The sequence below is a fragment of the Ambystoma mexicanum genome, chromosome 3q (assembly GCF_040938575.1).
Source record: "Ambystoma mexicanum isolate Mex_15411 chromosome 3q, UKY_AmexF1_1, whole genome shotgun sequence".
NCBI classification, from domain to species: domain Eukaryota; kingdom Metazoa; phylum Chordata; class Amphibia; order Caudata; family Ambystomatidae; genus Ambystoma; species Ambystoma mexicanum.
The window spans coordinates 599,400,557-599,417,224 of NC_090926.1; the positions used below are offsets into that span (position 1 = coordinate 599,400,557).

A 16,668-nucleotide genomic window follows, 5' to 3' on the forward strand; every position below is an offset into this window, starting at 1 on the left:
TCGATGTCTTCTCCAGCCGTCGTCGAGTGTCGAGGGTCGACGTTGGGGTGGGGAAGGATGTCAATAAATAATTTTACTTAAATAATTAGCAAAAGTATGGCTAAGGCCAGGGAACTCCGCAAGATGCTTCCGACCAGTATGGCGGAAAAAAACAATCTGAGGATCCTAGACGCGTGAGGGATCTTGGGTACAGTGGACGTCACACTAGGGATAGTATTACTGGCACGCCTGTGTCGACGCCCATTTTCGAGTTTCGAAAAACAAACTGTAATACTCCGCAGCTTCCACTAGATGTCGGCCTATGCACAGCATGTGATCTAAGCAGATTCCACAAGCCTCAGAAATATATATATACACACACACACACACACACACACGCACGCACGTACGCACATACACACACGCACCCACACACACGTCTCTTTACCTATTAAATCTTTGCTGGCTTTGCAAGTAGGGTAGGCCAGCCTTATAATGTGGATTGAGGCGTCTAGTGGATAGTCACCCAGCTCAAACTTGATTCCATTCACTGAAAGGGGCTTTGTGTGTTATGAGTTAGAGCTCACATGGTAACAACAGCAAAAACGTGATCCCACCATGACAGATGATCGAAAAGGACTAAAATGACAATGGCTAGGTTAAAGGATTAAATAAACACTTTTGAGCTATTTTCAATGTAGTGCTAATGATGCTGATGCCAGAACACCATGTAAGGCTTTAACATGTGTACATGTAGGCATGGATTTCCCCTTCATCCGTTCTACTTCTATTTCCCTCCTGTAGCAAGTCAGAACTTACATAAGCAAATTCACGTAGTGGGAAATGGTAAATTATACACAAAGAACATACGGGGTCTGAAAATATTTGACCTCTGAATTCCTTTTTTCCCCATTACTGCAAATAATTTCCCCATGACTGCGTTCACTTCCAAAACACATGAAGACAAAGAAACATGAATTGGCACACTTGCCCACAAATCACACACCACTTGACCTGAGATCACAATGCTGTCAGGTTGTTCCACAGAAAAGTGTGAAAAGCAATGTTTTTGATTACCAGTGTACGCTCTGACTTTGTGGATGTATAGCAACATGTGCCTTGCTCCCCTCTTAATCCTCATTACCACTCCTCTTACCTCTACATCTCCTGGAATGCCCACTGACACAGCTCTAGTAGCAAGTAACACATTAGCACTTTACACATGCTTGGGTAACTACCCACAAGATGTACATAGGTTCTACAAACATAACTTGTTTTGTTAATCAGATTTAATTTGCTTTGTGAACAGTGTGTAACTCGCAGGTGTGGAAATGCACATTTTTCCAAGTGACTTACACTTGTAAAATCTTTGTTAATTTGGCCCAACATGTTGAGGTTGACGGTTTATCGTAGATGTCGGTGCTAACTCGAGCAAGCCAATTTGCCATAGTAGCATGTACCCAGGTGCCAACCCTCCTGCACCCCAAATTCATAGGAGTTATCTTTGTTCAGAAATGGATTGGAAAAAGTGGTGATCAAATTCTTCACCACCACTTTTTCCATGCACCTCATTTTAGTGCATTTGTAAGACAGAGATTGGGAGCGGGCCGACAATCCATATCCAACTACATTTCTCGCTACGTCTGACAAATGCGGATGCCTTACAGTCAGGATCCATTTTCATGCTGGTGGTTCTGCTGTGGATTCCTATGGAATCCCCCTGAAATGTGCACCTGTTAAAAGCATGCATATAAAATAGGAATCCATTGTACATGCCTCTCACAATTGTGACTTGTGGGAGGCATTTACACTTTTCCACCAAGGTAGCGGAAAAGTAAGGTGGTTTGGCTTTTTTTTTATTTCTTCAGTTTCTCATGGAAATGAGGGCAATTGCATGGCGCAGAGCTTTTGCACTTAAATGCAAATGGGGGTGGGCCGCTTCGTGCAATGTACTCTTTTGATGAAAATTACCTGTGTATACCTATGAGCGTTGCTGCAGTCAGATGGATGCCAAATTACTGTTACAAAACGGAAACCCGACCGCCCTTTAGTTCTGTAAAATCGTTTTATAACTTTTGAAACGTACCTTGCAGGAGTCCCAGCGCGGCGTACACGCCCACGCGCATACTAGTGTTCTGCTGGGTGCCATTTATAACTTCCTCGTTCGTCCAGTCACTGAGCCACACATTTGCTCCAATCGCAGCAGCATTCTGACAGCAAAACAGTAAGCAAATAAACCCCGAGACGATGAGGCCGACAGCCTTCATGTACTGCCAGAAGACAGTCATCTTCACCTGTGGAGACACAGAGCACAGAGATTGTAGACACGGGCAGGTGCAATGCAACAGGACAGCATTTTAACTGACGACTTGAACTCTGGGGGTGGTAAACGCTTCCATCCCATGTACAAGAAAGCAGGCAGCCCACTGTCTTTAACATCACCTGAGCTGCTATTCAGGTGTGTGTATTGCCGCGTTTTCTTTCTAGAGGTCAGGCAGCTGCTTTATACATTCACATCTCAAATTCGTCTCAGTACATCTCCAAGTTACATATTAAGCAGAAAACAAGTGTGAAGCCTTCCTTTCTCACAACGACTTCTTGATAACCATATTTTAACACGGGGTGGGGGGTGAAGGGGAGCCCTGTTTGTACATTTTTATGATTAATCATGTGTAGTTTTTATTGTGAGAGGCATGTAAAATGGATTCCTATTGTACAGTTTTAAGAATATATTATGGAACACAATTAAACAATTGTTTTGAAAAGAATCGTGAGAATTTCATGAACTCTAAAAACACTTATATGTGATACGCAAAATAGTATAGTTGCCGTCGACATTAGCCAGTAGTGATGTACTATATTGACTGTAACAGTATATTAGCTGTCAGCGGTTCGCAGTAAAAAAAACTTCAAGAATCCTAAAAATGAAGAGGTAGAAATAACTTATACTAAAAATAACTAGTAATGCAGATGGCAAAAATAACTCAATTGCATTGCAACAAAAGGAAGGAACCCCTAGGTGGCATCAATATGATTTCGAGCACGTGAGGGGGGCAGAGGGGAGCTTGCATGTTCCTTGGTGGGTCAGGGGGGTCTCCTCCCCTATTTTGAAGGTATATCTTCAACACTGGGAAAAGGTCAATGCAAATAATGGGGTGATGGATGTTGATGGTGGTGGTATGGTTGCGTTACCCTGGCGATGGTAAATCAATGAGAACACAAAAAACATATTTTTAAAACAAAAACGTACATGTTCCGAAATATGTTTTTATAGAAAAAAAGTGAAATGCCTTCGTTTAAAATGTCCTTATCTTTGCTATTTTTATTACTTTCAATTTAAATTGTGTTATTTTTACAGCATCATTATCAGTCTATGCTATCATTCCCGAGATGTTTTAACATAGAACCGTCGCCAGCAAACGATTCCTTTGCTTTTCTTTTTTTTTTCTGAATGTACCCTCTCACCGTTTGCTTTGTTGATGGGGATGATAACATTCTTTTGCAAATTGCATGCCATCTTTACACTTGGATGCATCTGCTAGTTCAACCCCACTTGCTAGCCATACATACAAGTTACTTACATGTAACTGTTGTTCTCCAGCATGGGTCTGGCATGGATCACATGCTCATGAATATTCCCTGTCGTCAGGTGAAAATGCTTGGTAAAAAAAAAAAAGCAGTCTTGCTTTGAAGCTTGAAAACTGCCTTTCTCCCATTAACCAATCGCTGAAGTCTGGGTCATACTGCACCCATCCAATGACAACCGTCTCCATAAGCCCCACCTCCGGTGGCTATCTTCAGATTTGAAAAGCATGTAAAGTGACAGTATGAACCCGGAAGAGCCACAATGGAAAAGGAGGGAGGGTTCACATGTGAATCCATGCCAGACCCATGCTGGAGAACAACAGTTACAGGTAAGTATCTTGTTCCTTCTCCAGCATGGGGTCTGGCATGGATTCACATGCTCATGAATATAAGAATACACATCAGTACATAACAAAACCACGGGAGGTGGCAAAGCTCAACAGAAGTACAGCCACTTACCCCTGGAACAGACTCACCTCAAAGAAACAGGTTATAGCACCACCTGACCAGCTCTGGACTCCTCCCTGGAATCCCTTTTGACACAGTAGAATTTCATGAAGGTGTGAGTAGACCTCCATGTAGCAGCCCTGAAAATGTCCAGCTGAGGAACCCCAGAGAGAAATTCTGTCCTTGCTGTGATGGCTCTGGTGGAATGGGCTCCCAGCGGACCTGGAGGAGGTCTGCTGCCCTGACAATGACAGTGCATGATGCAGCAAGAGAGCCACCTGGATATGGAAGCCCTTGACAGGCTTACCCATGATTCACAGGTCCAAAATGTAAAAAGAGTTGAAATGTCCTCTGAAAATCCGTTGTGCGTGCCACATAGAACTTCAAGGAATGAGCTATGTCTAGTGTATGCAGCGACATTTCAGTGGGTGAAGAAGCATTCGGGAAGACAACTTGTAGCACCATAGGGTTGTTGAGATGGAATTCAGAAGGAGCCTTCTGCATAAAGGTGGGGTGCTTTCTTAGCACCACCCTCGTAGCATGGAAGGACAAGTTTGGTGCTCGCAGGAAAGAGCCTGAATCTCCCTGACCCACCTGCTCGAGGTGATGTTCACTAGGAAAGCCATCCTCCATGAGAGAAACTTCAGAGGAGCCTGATACAATGGTGTGAATCGAGGCCCCATGGGTCTAGTAAGAACAACATTGAGCTCCCAAGCCGGGGCGGGATGCTTCACCAATGGAAACATCCTGAATAGGCCTTTCAGAAATTATTTGGCAAGCCTGTGAGACCACAGCGAGGGTCTGCCTGGTGACAGTGTGTACCGGGAAAACGGATTCCAGATGCCCCTTAATTGAGTCATGAGCCAATCCGGACTTAGCTAAAGACAACAGATACAGCAGGAGATGTGAGGTTGTGATTTGCAGATGTGTAATCCTTTGTATCCTGCACCATTTGTGGCCATATTACAATAGTGTAGAGGATGCGCTTGCCTTGCTCAGGACCTTCCACATGCAAATGCCAAACTCTGGGGCTGCCAGAGCCAAGCCGTGAGGTTCAGCGATGCTGGGTCGTCTTACAGTATTGTTCCGTCTTCCATGGAAAGGAGGTCCGGAAGAGGAAGCAGACAGATGGCTGGCGCTACTGCCATGCAGAGCAGCTCCGGGTACCAGATCTGGTGAGGCCAAGCCAGAGCTAAGAGTATCATCTTGCCGCAACATTGTTTGAGTGTGATGATCACATGTAGCAGTAGCGGGATTGAGAAAAAGCGTACAGGAAGAGGCCCTCAAATGTGAACGAGAAAGCATCTCGCAGGCTCGCTGGCTGGGGAAACCTGCTGCAAATTCCTGGCACTTCGAGTTTGCTGCTATGCAAAGATGTTAATCTGGGGCGGCCCCACATGCCGAAGAGACGGGACCTCTGAGCCTGCTGGAGCTTCCATCCGTGGCAGGGCCGCAGCTCCTTGTTGAGGGAGTCTGCAATGGTGTTGTTGATGCCTGTCAGATGAAATATGCTCTGAAGAATGGCCCTGTGCTACAGGGCCTGCACCTCCAGGGAAAGAGAAGGGGGAGCAGTTCACACCATGTTTCCGGGTGTAAAATATAGTGGTGGTGATTTCTGTAAAGATCCTCACTACCCACCCTCGAAGAAGAGGGAAGAAAGACTTGATGGCCCAAAACACAGCCTGCAGCTCCACAACATTGATGTGCAGAGCCTGCTCCTCCAGAATCCAGAGGCCTTTGGAATGGGACTGTCCTCTGTGAGCCCCCCATCTGTCCAGAGAGGCATCCATGGTGATCGTAACCTGGAACGAAGGAACCTACAATGGGGCTCCCTGCGTAAGGTGCTTCTGTACACCCCACCACTGAAGACTTGGCTGAGGGCAATTCTGTCTGTCCACTTGCCCCTAACCTGGAGTTACCTGGCGTCCAGAAACTCCTGCAGAGGTCTAATCTGTAGCCTGCATAATGGAATTAGGTGAATGCAGGAGAACATCATACCCAGCAGCGACTTGATGGCATGAACCAGCATGGATTGAGCAATAGATAGACACAGTACCTTCCCAAAAGAGATGCCACTCTCTTCCGAGGGAAATGCAAGAGATGCCACTGTGTTGAAGCGGGCACCCAGAAACAGAGCATTCTGCGATGGCACCACGCAGAACTTCGGATAGTTGATGGAGAATCCGAGCTCCATCAGAAGGTGTATGGTCTCCCTGGTATGTTGCACTGCCAGGGCCTGGGAGGTGAACTGGATGAGCCAGTCATCCTGGTACGTATAGATATGTATGCCATTGAGGTGCAGGTGCGCTGCCACCTGGGTCAGGCACTTTGTAAATACCCTTGGTGCAGATTTTAGGCCAAAGGGAAGAGGCCTAAGCTGATAGTTATGCCCCAGGACTACAGAGTGCAAGACCTTACAATGCTTTGGATGCATGGGAATGTGGAAGTAGGCATCCTCAAGGTCCAATGTCGTTAGGAAATGCCCATCTTCCAGCGGACAGAGTACTTGCTGAAACATGAACATACTGAACTTCTGTAATTTTAGGTACTTGTTGAGGCATTGCAAACCTAGAATCGGACACCCCCCTCCTAATTCTTCCAGAACAGAAAGTATCTGGAGTATACTCCGGATCCCAGAAGGCGCAGTGGGACGGGTTCTGTTGCCCCTTTTCTTAACATTGCCTGCACCTCTTTTAGCAGCTGAGCCATGTGTAGTTCCTTCTTTTCCACGGAGGAATGCAAGGGCACTTGTGTTCGAATTCCAGGGTGTGCCCTTGATGAAGTATGTCCAGCACCCACTCGTTGATGACGATGTTCTTCCACTCGTTGCCAAACTGCATCAGACAGCCCCCCACTGGGGTGCGAAAGTGGGGGTATGGGCCCTTGGCAGGGTCAGGCTTGCTTGGTGGTTTGCGTCCTGGCTTGTGGACAGTGCTGATGCTGTGCCCTTCCTCCGATGGCCTGTGACCGGCCCCTGTATGTCTCCTGGGATGTGGAGTGGGAGGGTTGATGGTACGAGGTAGATGCATAGCCCATAGAGAACCTGCCGAACTTCCCTCTAGAGGGAAGAAAGGGCAAAGACCATCAATGTTGAAAGGGCCCCAGTGATTTAGCTGTTTCACTGTCCATCTTTATAGCTTGCAGAGTTTCATCAACCACCTTGCCATAGAGGTTATCCCCATCAAAGGGCATATCCACCACCTTGGATTTGACGTCTGGTCTGAAATGTGTGGCCTTCAGCCAACTTTGGTCTCTGAGTGCCTGAGTGCCACTCCGTTTCCCATTTGGCAAAAACCAGTGTCTGCGACATCCAATGCCACCATGATGGCATGGTCTGAAGCTACCTCGCCTTCCTGAAATAGGGCTAAAGCCTCAGTCTTTTTGTCATCAGGCAAGAAAACCAGGATCGGGCTCAGCTTGAACCACAACTCCCTGTCATAATGGTCCAGGCATTGGCAGCCTTCACCGTTGAAGCAGCGGTATAGATGAGATGCTTGCCCATCGTATCCCGCTTCATCCCCTCCTGGTCACGGGGAGCCATGGATGAGGAGGATGGGTTTGCTGACCGCTTTCTGGTGGCGGCAGAAACCACAGAGTATGGGGTTGGCTGTGATCTGATGCATCTAGCGGTTGAGTCAGGCACTCTATACTTTTTCTTAAGCCAGTGCCTCTTGGCTGGTGTAGAGCTTGGGGTCTTCATGAGAGCTAGGCCTTCTTCCCAAACGTCGTCCAGCAAAGGAATGGATGTTACGTTCTTCCTGGATGATGCACGTTTTTGGTAAAAGGAATTGCTACTTTTTCTTTTCCTCAGGGACTAGGTTATAGAGGGTAGAAGCCCTTATGAGTATGGAATGGAAGGAACCCACCTCATCTGGTGGTGATGCCCTGGGGGGGGGATCGTCGGCGCACAGAAGTGCCCCATCCGGTGGTACAAAGTCATCAAACTCATCGGTCTCTGTAGTGCCTGTATCAATGTCCGTTCCAGTGTCCATCTGTAGTGGCTCCACCATTGGAGTGGAGGGTAGTGTTGGCTACCTTGATGTTGGAAGACGTTTTGGACCCATGGCCGGGGTCTGTGCCATGGTCATGGTGGGCTGTGCCTGAGGGTGCTCACCACCAGAGCCACCGGGGGTGGGAGCTATTGTATCTCTCACACCAAAGTGTGCAATGTAGTTAGGATACTAGCAACTGGGAATGGCACTAATGGAGGTTGAGTGCGTGTTGCTGGGATCTATGGCCAGTCCTGTTCCACCCTTCACCCATTGGGTTGTGTCCTACCTGGTCTGAGCAGCAGCTTTCTTGCAAGGACTCCACGTCAGGACTTGTCTAGATTGCTCTAACAGTATCCCTTGCTACTTCCCTTAGACCCACTATAGGTCTGGGGAAAAAATCCATTGGTGGCAATAGGTCCTTTATTTGTTTATTTAATTTATTTTTTGCACTTATAAAGCGCACTGCAGCCCTTGGGCATTGGGGCGCTATGAGACGGCTTAGAGAGGCTTGATTCAGGGTTACAAGAATGCGGCCCCAGCAGAGACTTAAAGACAGAACTAGTTACGGTTAACAATGGACATTTTCATGACAGTTTCAACACAGTTAGGCAAAAAAGCAGTACATTGTCAAAATCAAGTTACAGTATATATAACATGGGTTGTGAGACAAAGGCCCTCATTAGGACTCCGGCGCTAAACCATGGTGCTATTAGCACCATGGTCCATGGCGAAGTCCGCCATGGAGAAAGGGGGAATTACCACCCCATTCCAAAGTTGGTGGGGCGGTAATTCCCCCTTTCTCCATGGCCCTTCCCCATTCCCATTTTTGCCCCATAGGGCTCAATGGGAATTGGGAAGGCGGCAATTATAGTACCGCAAATTGAGGTACTGTAATTGCCATCAAGGTCCCTTTGCGGGTCCCTACTTTAACGGCTGGTCCAGACCAGTCGTTAAGGTCGGGAGCCGCAAAGGGACCTCGTAGTAAGGCGTTAAGGGGTTAACGGTGCCGCAGCATTTTACGGCGCCGTTAACCCCCTAACGCTGGGGTCGTAATGACCCCCAAAGAGTCTAATTTTAATGGCCTTCCTGAAAGTTGCATGGGAGTCAATCCCCCTGATGGAAGGGGGAAGGGAGTTCCACAGTGTGGCTGCCATGTAAGGGAAGCTTGTACTGCCCGCTTTTACTCTGCGGGTCGAGGGTACAAGGATTCTGTTGGTATAGGCCGCTCTGGTGGGCCTAATGGCAGTGTGCAGACTGATCCTTTGAGCTAGGTAAGGTGGAGCCCGACCGTGCAGGCACTTGTGCGCCAGGGTGAGTGTTTTGAATGTAATTCTCTCCTTGACGGGGAGCCAGTAGACCTTCCTCCTGACCTCAGAGATGTGGTCACACCTTCCTTCCTGCTTCCTTTGGGACAGAAGAAACAACTGGGCCCTTCACAGAATGGGTAGTTGTGTTTTAGGCGGTCATAGTCGTGGACAGGGCGGTAGTAGCCATGGGCCAGAGAGGCAGTGTAACTCTCTGAGCTGATTTCATCGAATATGTTGCCATGGTCATCGATGGGATAGCAGTTGATAGCATCGCAGATGGGATCATCAACAGGGCTCACCAACGGGCTTGTCGACAGAGCTGTAGCAACGATCATCGATGGAGCATCAGTCGAGAAGGTCCTGGTTGTGGACACGGCCATGATAGACAGTTGTTTGCCGACAGGGGCCCTCTGCTTGTGAGATGCTGATGGTGTTGCAACTGGCGTTGACTTGGATGTAGGTGTTGACGAGGACCTGGGAGCACCCCTTTGCGAGCGTCTTTCCTTGGTCTCTCCTTTGAAGAAGGGCCATGCTTGAATGAGGGGGGTCAGTCTTTCTGATGACCACCACCCACCAGCAGGCTTACCGTAGACAGGGAAAGGGAAGGGGAGCATGCATGCTCTGAACATGGACCCGCCGTTACGGCATCCTGTGTTGGATCAGCAGCGTGGTGCTTATTCTTTCTATGGGCCTCCTGCTAAGGGACATCCTTCGCAGATCTCGACCTCTTCCCAAAGGGAGATCGCTCCAAAGGCTGTTCGGGCCGTGTACACCCAGAGGCCGCGCCTGTCATCCTTTCTTCCTTCAGCATACCACCAACCTGCAATAACGGTCCTGCTTTGTCTTGGAGGGAAAAACTCAGCAGATCTCGTACCCGTCCTTGTTTTGGTCAGGATGCATACAATAAAGACACCTTGGGTGCCGGTCTTCAACGTAGATGTTCCTCAAGCCACATCTGGTGCAGAGCTTGAACAGACTCCTCTTGCCTTCTTCCGACATGGCGAGGCAGTGCTCGATTTTGACCGGCAATGGAACCCTGCTGCTGGCAGTGACCAATGGATCAGCGAACAAGAGAGGTTTCGACAATATTCAGACAATTTATCCATAGGAAAAACTTCCAAATAGGCAAAAATCGCTGGAAGAGCAACTCGAGAGGACTCCCAGCACTGAAGTGTGCACTTACAATTGGAAGATGGCCACCGAGGGTGGTGCTTATAGAGACGGATGTCATTGAATGGGTGCGGTAGGACAAAGATTTCAGTGATTGGTTAATGGGAGAAAGGCAGCTTTCAAACTGCTTTCTTTTTTTACTGAGGATTCCCAGCCTGACGACAGGGAATATTCATGAGCATGTGAATCCATGCCAGACGTCATGCTGGAGAACAGCAGTAAACTACTAATTCCTTATTTCTACATCCATTTATTCATATGTTAATTAAAAATGTAAGTTCTGTGTAATAGCTTTTTATTTACAATAAAAGGAACACCAGAGGAGGTGAATAAAGCATGGGTTATAATCCGGCTGATGGTAAAATTGGGTAGTATTTAAAATATTGCCCAGTTTTACCTTACCACCCACCTCTTTACGAGGGCCCAAGTTGGCGACACAACTCTGATAGTGTAGGGCAAGGGTAAAAGCCCATAGGAGACTGCAATTTAGTGTCTTGCAGTGTCCTGACTCTTCCAAGTCTGCTGGATATAGTACATTGCTGATCCAGGTTTATGCATGGGAAAGTACTAACCCGTCCAGTTTCAGAGGTCTCTGCCTGGATAAGCTTTTCGTTGGGCACTTTCTTCATGGCTAGAACTTCAGGCGGCTTTTTTTCACAGACTCTTCTCCTTGTCGACATCACACGGGGGTTCTCCCCCTCAGCAGATATGATGCTGATTTGCCTAAAATAAAGTATTCGTATTACAAAGATGCTTTTTTAGCCCCACCCCCTTTTCTATAAAAAGTACATATCTGAGTATAGACAAAATAGCTTTATCTAAACTGTTGTAAAGATTTGTAAACATTGAGGATCAAAAATTGAAGAGCACAGAGCACACTGGGGTGCTCAGTACATGGAGCACGCTTGTGAAAGTACAGCAAGAAACGACACAAGTACACATGCAAACATGATAAGTTATAGGGTACAGTAGCCAACAAAACATCAGAAGGTACCCTCCAAATACTAATGATGTACAAAAACTCTAGCAGAGAGTGGTTTAATGTCTGGCAAAGTCTAACTGCATCCAAACAAGAGAGCGCAGGTTGACATCCTGAAACCCACACCCAAAAGAAAGGAAAACAGGGGATCAACCTCAGCTTCGGAGGGATTTTCATAGATTTCAGCAACATTCTTTCCTGACCCTCATACTAACTCCTCCCACAACTTCACTGTTCCTTAAGCTTTTTCAGGTTGGGCACCTAAGCGCTGAATCCCTTATATCACAAAGAGGAAAACACAACTCACTGATGAAAAGGCCATGCTTTGATTGCTCCAAGGAATTGGACAATATTGGCTGGTCAGCGACGCTATATATTAGTTTCGTTTCATGACTTGCGGCTTGATGTGAAAATGATCTTCCATCAATTGTCACTTGGTTGTCTTTTGGCACCTGAAGTGAGTGGCTGTGCAGGTTGATACTGGTGAACTTTCTCAGCGAGGAAGGAGGGGCTGATTCCAGGGATGACCACACTGACCAGGCAAAGTGGCTTCAATCAGATTAGCCAGCGTGGGGAGGAAGCAAAGTGGCTTCAATCAGATTACCCAGTGCGGAGAGTAGGCAAAGTGGTTTCAATAAAATTAGCCAGTGTGGCGGAGTACGGAAAAGTGGCTTTAATCATATTAGTCAATGTGGAGAGCCGTGGCCTCGTAACATGGGGTCATGAAGTCTTGAACGGAGAGCACTCTAGCCACTGCATTTACTTCTCATTAAAGTTTTGCCCACCGAAATCAGGTCCTCTATAGTACATCTCATCACAACATAACCACTTTTAAAGAAATAAAAGCATTCACTATGATGACCCTAAGAGAAAAAGAACAAAAAAGAACAAAAAACAATGTGCCTGACCACATGAAACAAACTACTGTGATTAGGGCCAACCATTATTACTAGACCCTCTACCTGTGCAATTGAATTCAGACTGGAACCCAAGATGGAAGACCAGAAGTGAGATGACTGGTAATAGTCTACCAAACAATTTGTTCCGATACATTTTAAACTTTTCTCTGCCCATATGCGCTTTAGGTGGGTGAACCTATGTTCTCCTTGACATATTTGTAATTTACCATACACAAATAATTGATGAATTCTGTAGCTTCATATACATTTCAAAACAAAGAATCCACAGGGCAGAGCTTTGGGGCACACCTTGTAGAATATCCAGGGGAGTGATTCAAAAGGAGGAAGAGTTTGCCGTCTATGACAAGTCCAAAGTTAATGAATGAATCTGGGGCAGGGATCAAACCCTGATAGATCTAAGCCTCCAGTTTAAATTTGCAACAATCTAGGTTTTGGTGGCTGATGTTATGCACAGGTTTGCCAGAGGAATCCCCTTCGGTTCATCCAAAGTCTCTCACGCTCCACATAGAGAAGTATTGGCTCCCAGTGACTTTTGGTATTCCTCCACAGCTCCAGGGGGAGTAGGTGGTGTCCAATGGCAGTGGCATAGCATTGGTGAGGAGGCTGGAGATGGGTACTGGCGTCCCAATGGACTACCTGTCCTAGGGAAAGCATAGGGCAGATTGGGGTGTTTCCTGGTAGGACAGCTGGTGTAGCAGCTTCACCGCATATCCAGCCATGAGATTTGTCGGAGGTAAGTTGCTGAGGAGAGAAGAGGGCTAAATGAATGTGACTCCCATTTAGAGGGAACGGGCCCATATATAAACCATCATGATTGGCACACATTCACCTGTCCCTTTCAGGCCAGATATCACAACTTAGTGCGTCTCCAACGTTCTCTGCCTTAATGCCAGTAAGACAGACATCCTTCTCATTGGAACCCCTGCCCCTGCTTTCCCTCTTTCCCTTTGGCCGCCGCCAGGGTCGGACTGGGACAAGAAATAGGCCCGGACACCCAAAAAAAAGTGGCCCACCCCTCGCCTCAAAAAGTGTCCCACCCCTCTCCTAATCAAAAGTAGCCCTCAAACCATCATCCGTGAATCGCGTCAATTCACGACTTTATAGAAAATGCTACTTATGGAGGGTTCATGTGACTGTTGCATGTTATGTTTTGTGTAAACACTTGAAAAAGTGATAACATTCCTTTTGTTCTTTTTTTTAAAAACATCATCATCACATAGCTTAATACTTATTTTGCAGAACCAAACTCAAAGCATGTCTACTCATTGCCACCAGTAATGAAAATAGAGTTGCATTTAATAAGCAGTACTATGTACTGGAACAACTCCTATCTTGTATGTAATAAAACATTGACCTTTCTTAACATCCCCAGTGTGAAGGGTTCATTCCCGTTGCTCATGCATAATGTGACAAGACCAGACTAAGAAAAGCGAATGAAGCTAGCTGAAATTACTAATGCTGGTACTGTGCCATCAAATGGGAACTGGACCTGTTCGGAATTCTTGTTGGCTGCACGCACTTGATTTACATGCACTGAGCCACCCACTGGCTGCACTTTTGAGTTACCTGCACTTCTCCCTCCACCCCTTGCTCAGAATTTTACCCTTCCACCTCCCTGCACTTGCGCGATCTGAATATCACAGGGCCTATTAACATCATTGTTTTGTCCTCCCTCAGTTTCCCCCTCTTTGTCTTGTCGCACCTAGAAACACTTATAAATGCCATATCATGTGTTATCATCATATCATGTTGAGACTCCATCAGTAATCAGTCTCTGTCAGTATCAGCAACCCTACCTTTGGCTCTCCAGTGGTTTTGGACTGCAACTCCCATCACCCAAAGGCCATTTAGACAATGGTGAGGGATTATGGGAGCCATTGTCAAAAATATCTGGGGAGCCACAGGTTACAACCCCCCTGCCTCTGGGTGCCACGGATGTAGGACTGGGCTTCACTTCCTCTGGGAATAGTATGTATATGCACCTCACTGTGCATTATTCTAAATAGCACATATGATCTGCTACTGTTCCCATCCCCCACACTCACTGGGTCTGGGATAGCTAATATACATGGCATGAAGAATTTCTGAAAAATCGGCATGTTTTATCAGTGGCAGTTGGGCAGCAATCTAAGACTGCAGGCCCTAGTGAGTCTGTACTGTGTATTACTACTGTATGAATGTCATGTGGAAATCAAAAGCAGTCAGAGCACACATCCGCAAACCTAGTCACTGGGGAGCGGAGCTGTCTCGCAGTCTCCTAGGTTACACCCAACTAGTACCAACCAGGCTCTCTGTGCAATTATTTGTCCAGCCCAGGATCAGGATCACAAGACTGCACTGCACTGTAATGCATCCCAGTACATAACTCCCTGAATGCCAGCCCATACCTTGCAAAAACAACCTCTTATTGACTGGCATCAAATCCGGCTTCCACCACCCACAAGTGACTCCATAATCGAACGAACATTACGCTACTTGTGCAAATCGCCCCGAAACAGGAGCCTATTCTAACAACATGCTGCTTGAGTGCCCCACAGGTGCTGAACCAGTGAAACAGCACTTGTAAGGACTGTGATGCAGGTGGGCACTTTAATAACACATTCAAGAGTGCCACAGTGCTTGCGCCAAAACAATATTGTGCTGCAATTTGAGCGTTGTAATGCCGCATATTTTAGAGTGTGCCGTGTAAGAAGGGCTGACTGAGCTGTGAAGTGAGTGCAGTAGTGCTGCACATATATGAGTCCCCCATATGCACTCTCGACAAGTGTTATGCTGCAATATAGGCACTGCAATGGCACATACAGAGGAGTGCCCTATAGGTCTCTTGCCTGGAGTAGTTTAGCAGCGTATAGGTTGCAGAACCAAAATGTCATGGTTTTCATCCACTTTGTAACGTGACGTGAGCCCGGCCCTGTGCCCAGGGCACGTGCAATGTCACAGAGTGTGCCACCATGTGAACACTTCAATAAAGGGCCGAGCGGCTTCCCGCTCAGCATGCATTTGCCACCAGACTCCTACCTCCTCACATTGCTTCACCAGCACCATACTGGGGGTAGAGAGCGCTTGCCCTGCAGAGCCCTTCAGCAGCAGGGTCCGGACACCCCGAGCCCCACAGCAATCCCTTGGGAAAGACAGGTAAGGTGTAGAGGAAAAACAACCTAGTACTCCCACATTATGCACACTGGAGGTATAAGGGTACATTGTTTATAAATGCTGAGAAAAAGAAATGCTACACCGGTACAGATTGATTTATAGTAAACCTGAGGCCATCACTCTGTGGCACCACTACAGAAGTAATAAAGTGGAGATGGATGGAACAGATGTTCACAGTCTTGTCATATTCACATTCGGAAGTATCGTGGGTGGGGAAAGAGGGTAAGAGTCAAGCAGGCACAGGCCCAAAACAAGACTGTGTGCCGGGGGACCCAAGAGACTGTTTGGGAAGACCCATATTGCATATTTATGAATAAAACCAACTGAATACTCACACACAGTACACGAGCTTATTATCTCTGTGTAGTTTGGTTGCAAATAAAGTAATTGCCTCTCTCTAAGTAATTACAGGGCGCCTGCAAGCCCCTTACATTGCAGGTGGAGGCACAATTTACAATGGTAAATTACCTCCGCTCTGCTCCACTCAGATAACATATTTCATCTCTGGGGATGTTGTGTTCCCTCCTCCATTAGCAGAAGGTTAGTGCCCTGAAGCCCCCCCACCCCTGGCATGGAAGTCCTTTGTATCAGCAGCAACCTTTAAACACATGTCCTGCACTATCCCCCCTATATGAGGCCTCCTGTAGACCCATTGCAATACGCCTCTACAATGCCCCATATGAACACTCTGCATTACACCCTTATCTCTCTCTACAAACGCTGATCAATCCACTCTCTCTCTCTATACTCCTCCCGTAGGGAAACGTACTGAGTAACACGGGTTAAACATGACAGTAGTAGAGGCATTTGTGGCTGGCTGCATCTGGCATGGCATGTTTTACCTCGGGTCCAGTGTGTGTGTCCAGTTAGAAGAACTTCGGTCTCCAGTCGAGTCTTACTCTGAGCCTAGGTCAGCTCTCAGGACAGGTGGTCAGTCTGCTGCTGCTGCTGTGTGGTGTTGTCAGTCCGTGACCCACTGACCGTGACTGGGCTGGCTGCTGCCTGCTGCCGGTGTCACTGTGGCCAAGCCCAAAATCATCATGCCCAGGGTTTGGAGGAGGCCCAACTCTATCCTCTCTCAGAGAGTCATGTCACAGCGGCGACGCTGAGTCTGCGTGCGCGGCCTGAGCTGCACC

At 47.2% G+C, this 16,668-nt stretch overlaps 1 protein-coding gene across 1 annotated transcript in view; it reads right to left on the reverse strand.

Moving 5' to 3' along the window:
- The window catches only part of ABCC3 (ATP binding cassette subfamily C member 3), an 804,906-nt gene that overhangs the window by 198,258 nt on the left and 589,980 nt on the right, over nucleotides 1-16,668 (reverse strand). The window contains exons 21-22 of the mRNA XM_069654461.1: nucleotides 11,053-11,203; nucleotides 2,066-2,273 (exon numbers count right to left, since the gene is read on the reverse strand). Of these exons, the coding sequence (XP_069510562.1) occupies nucleotides 2,066-2,273; nucleotides 11,053-11,203 (359 nt within the window). The remainder of the gene's footprint in view (nucleotides 1-2,065; nucleotides 2,274-11,052; nucleotides 11,204-16,668) is intronic.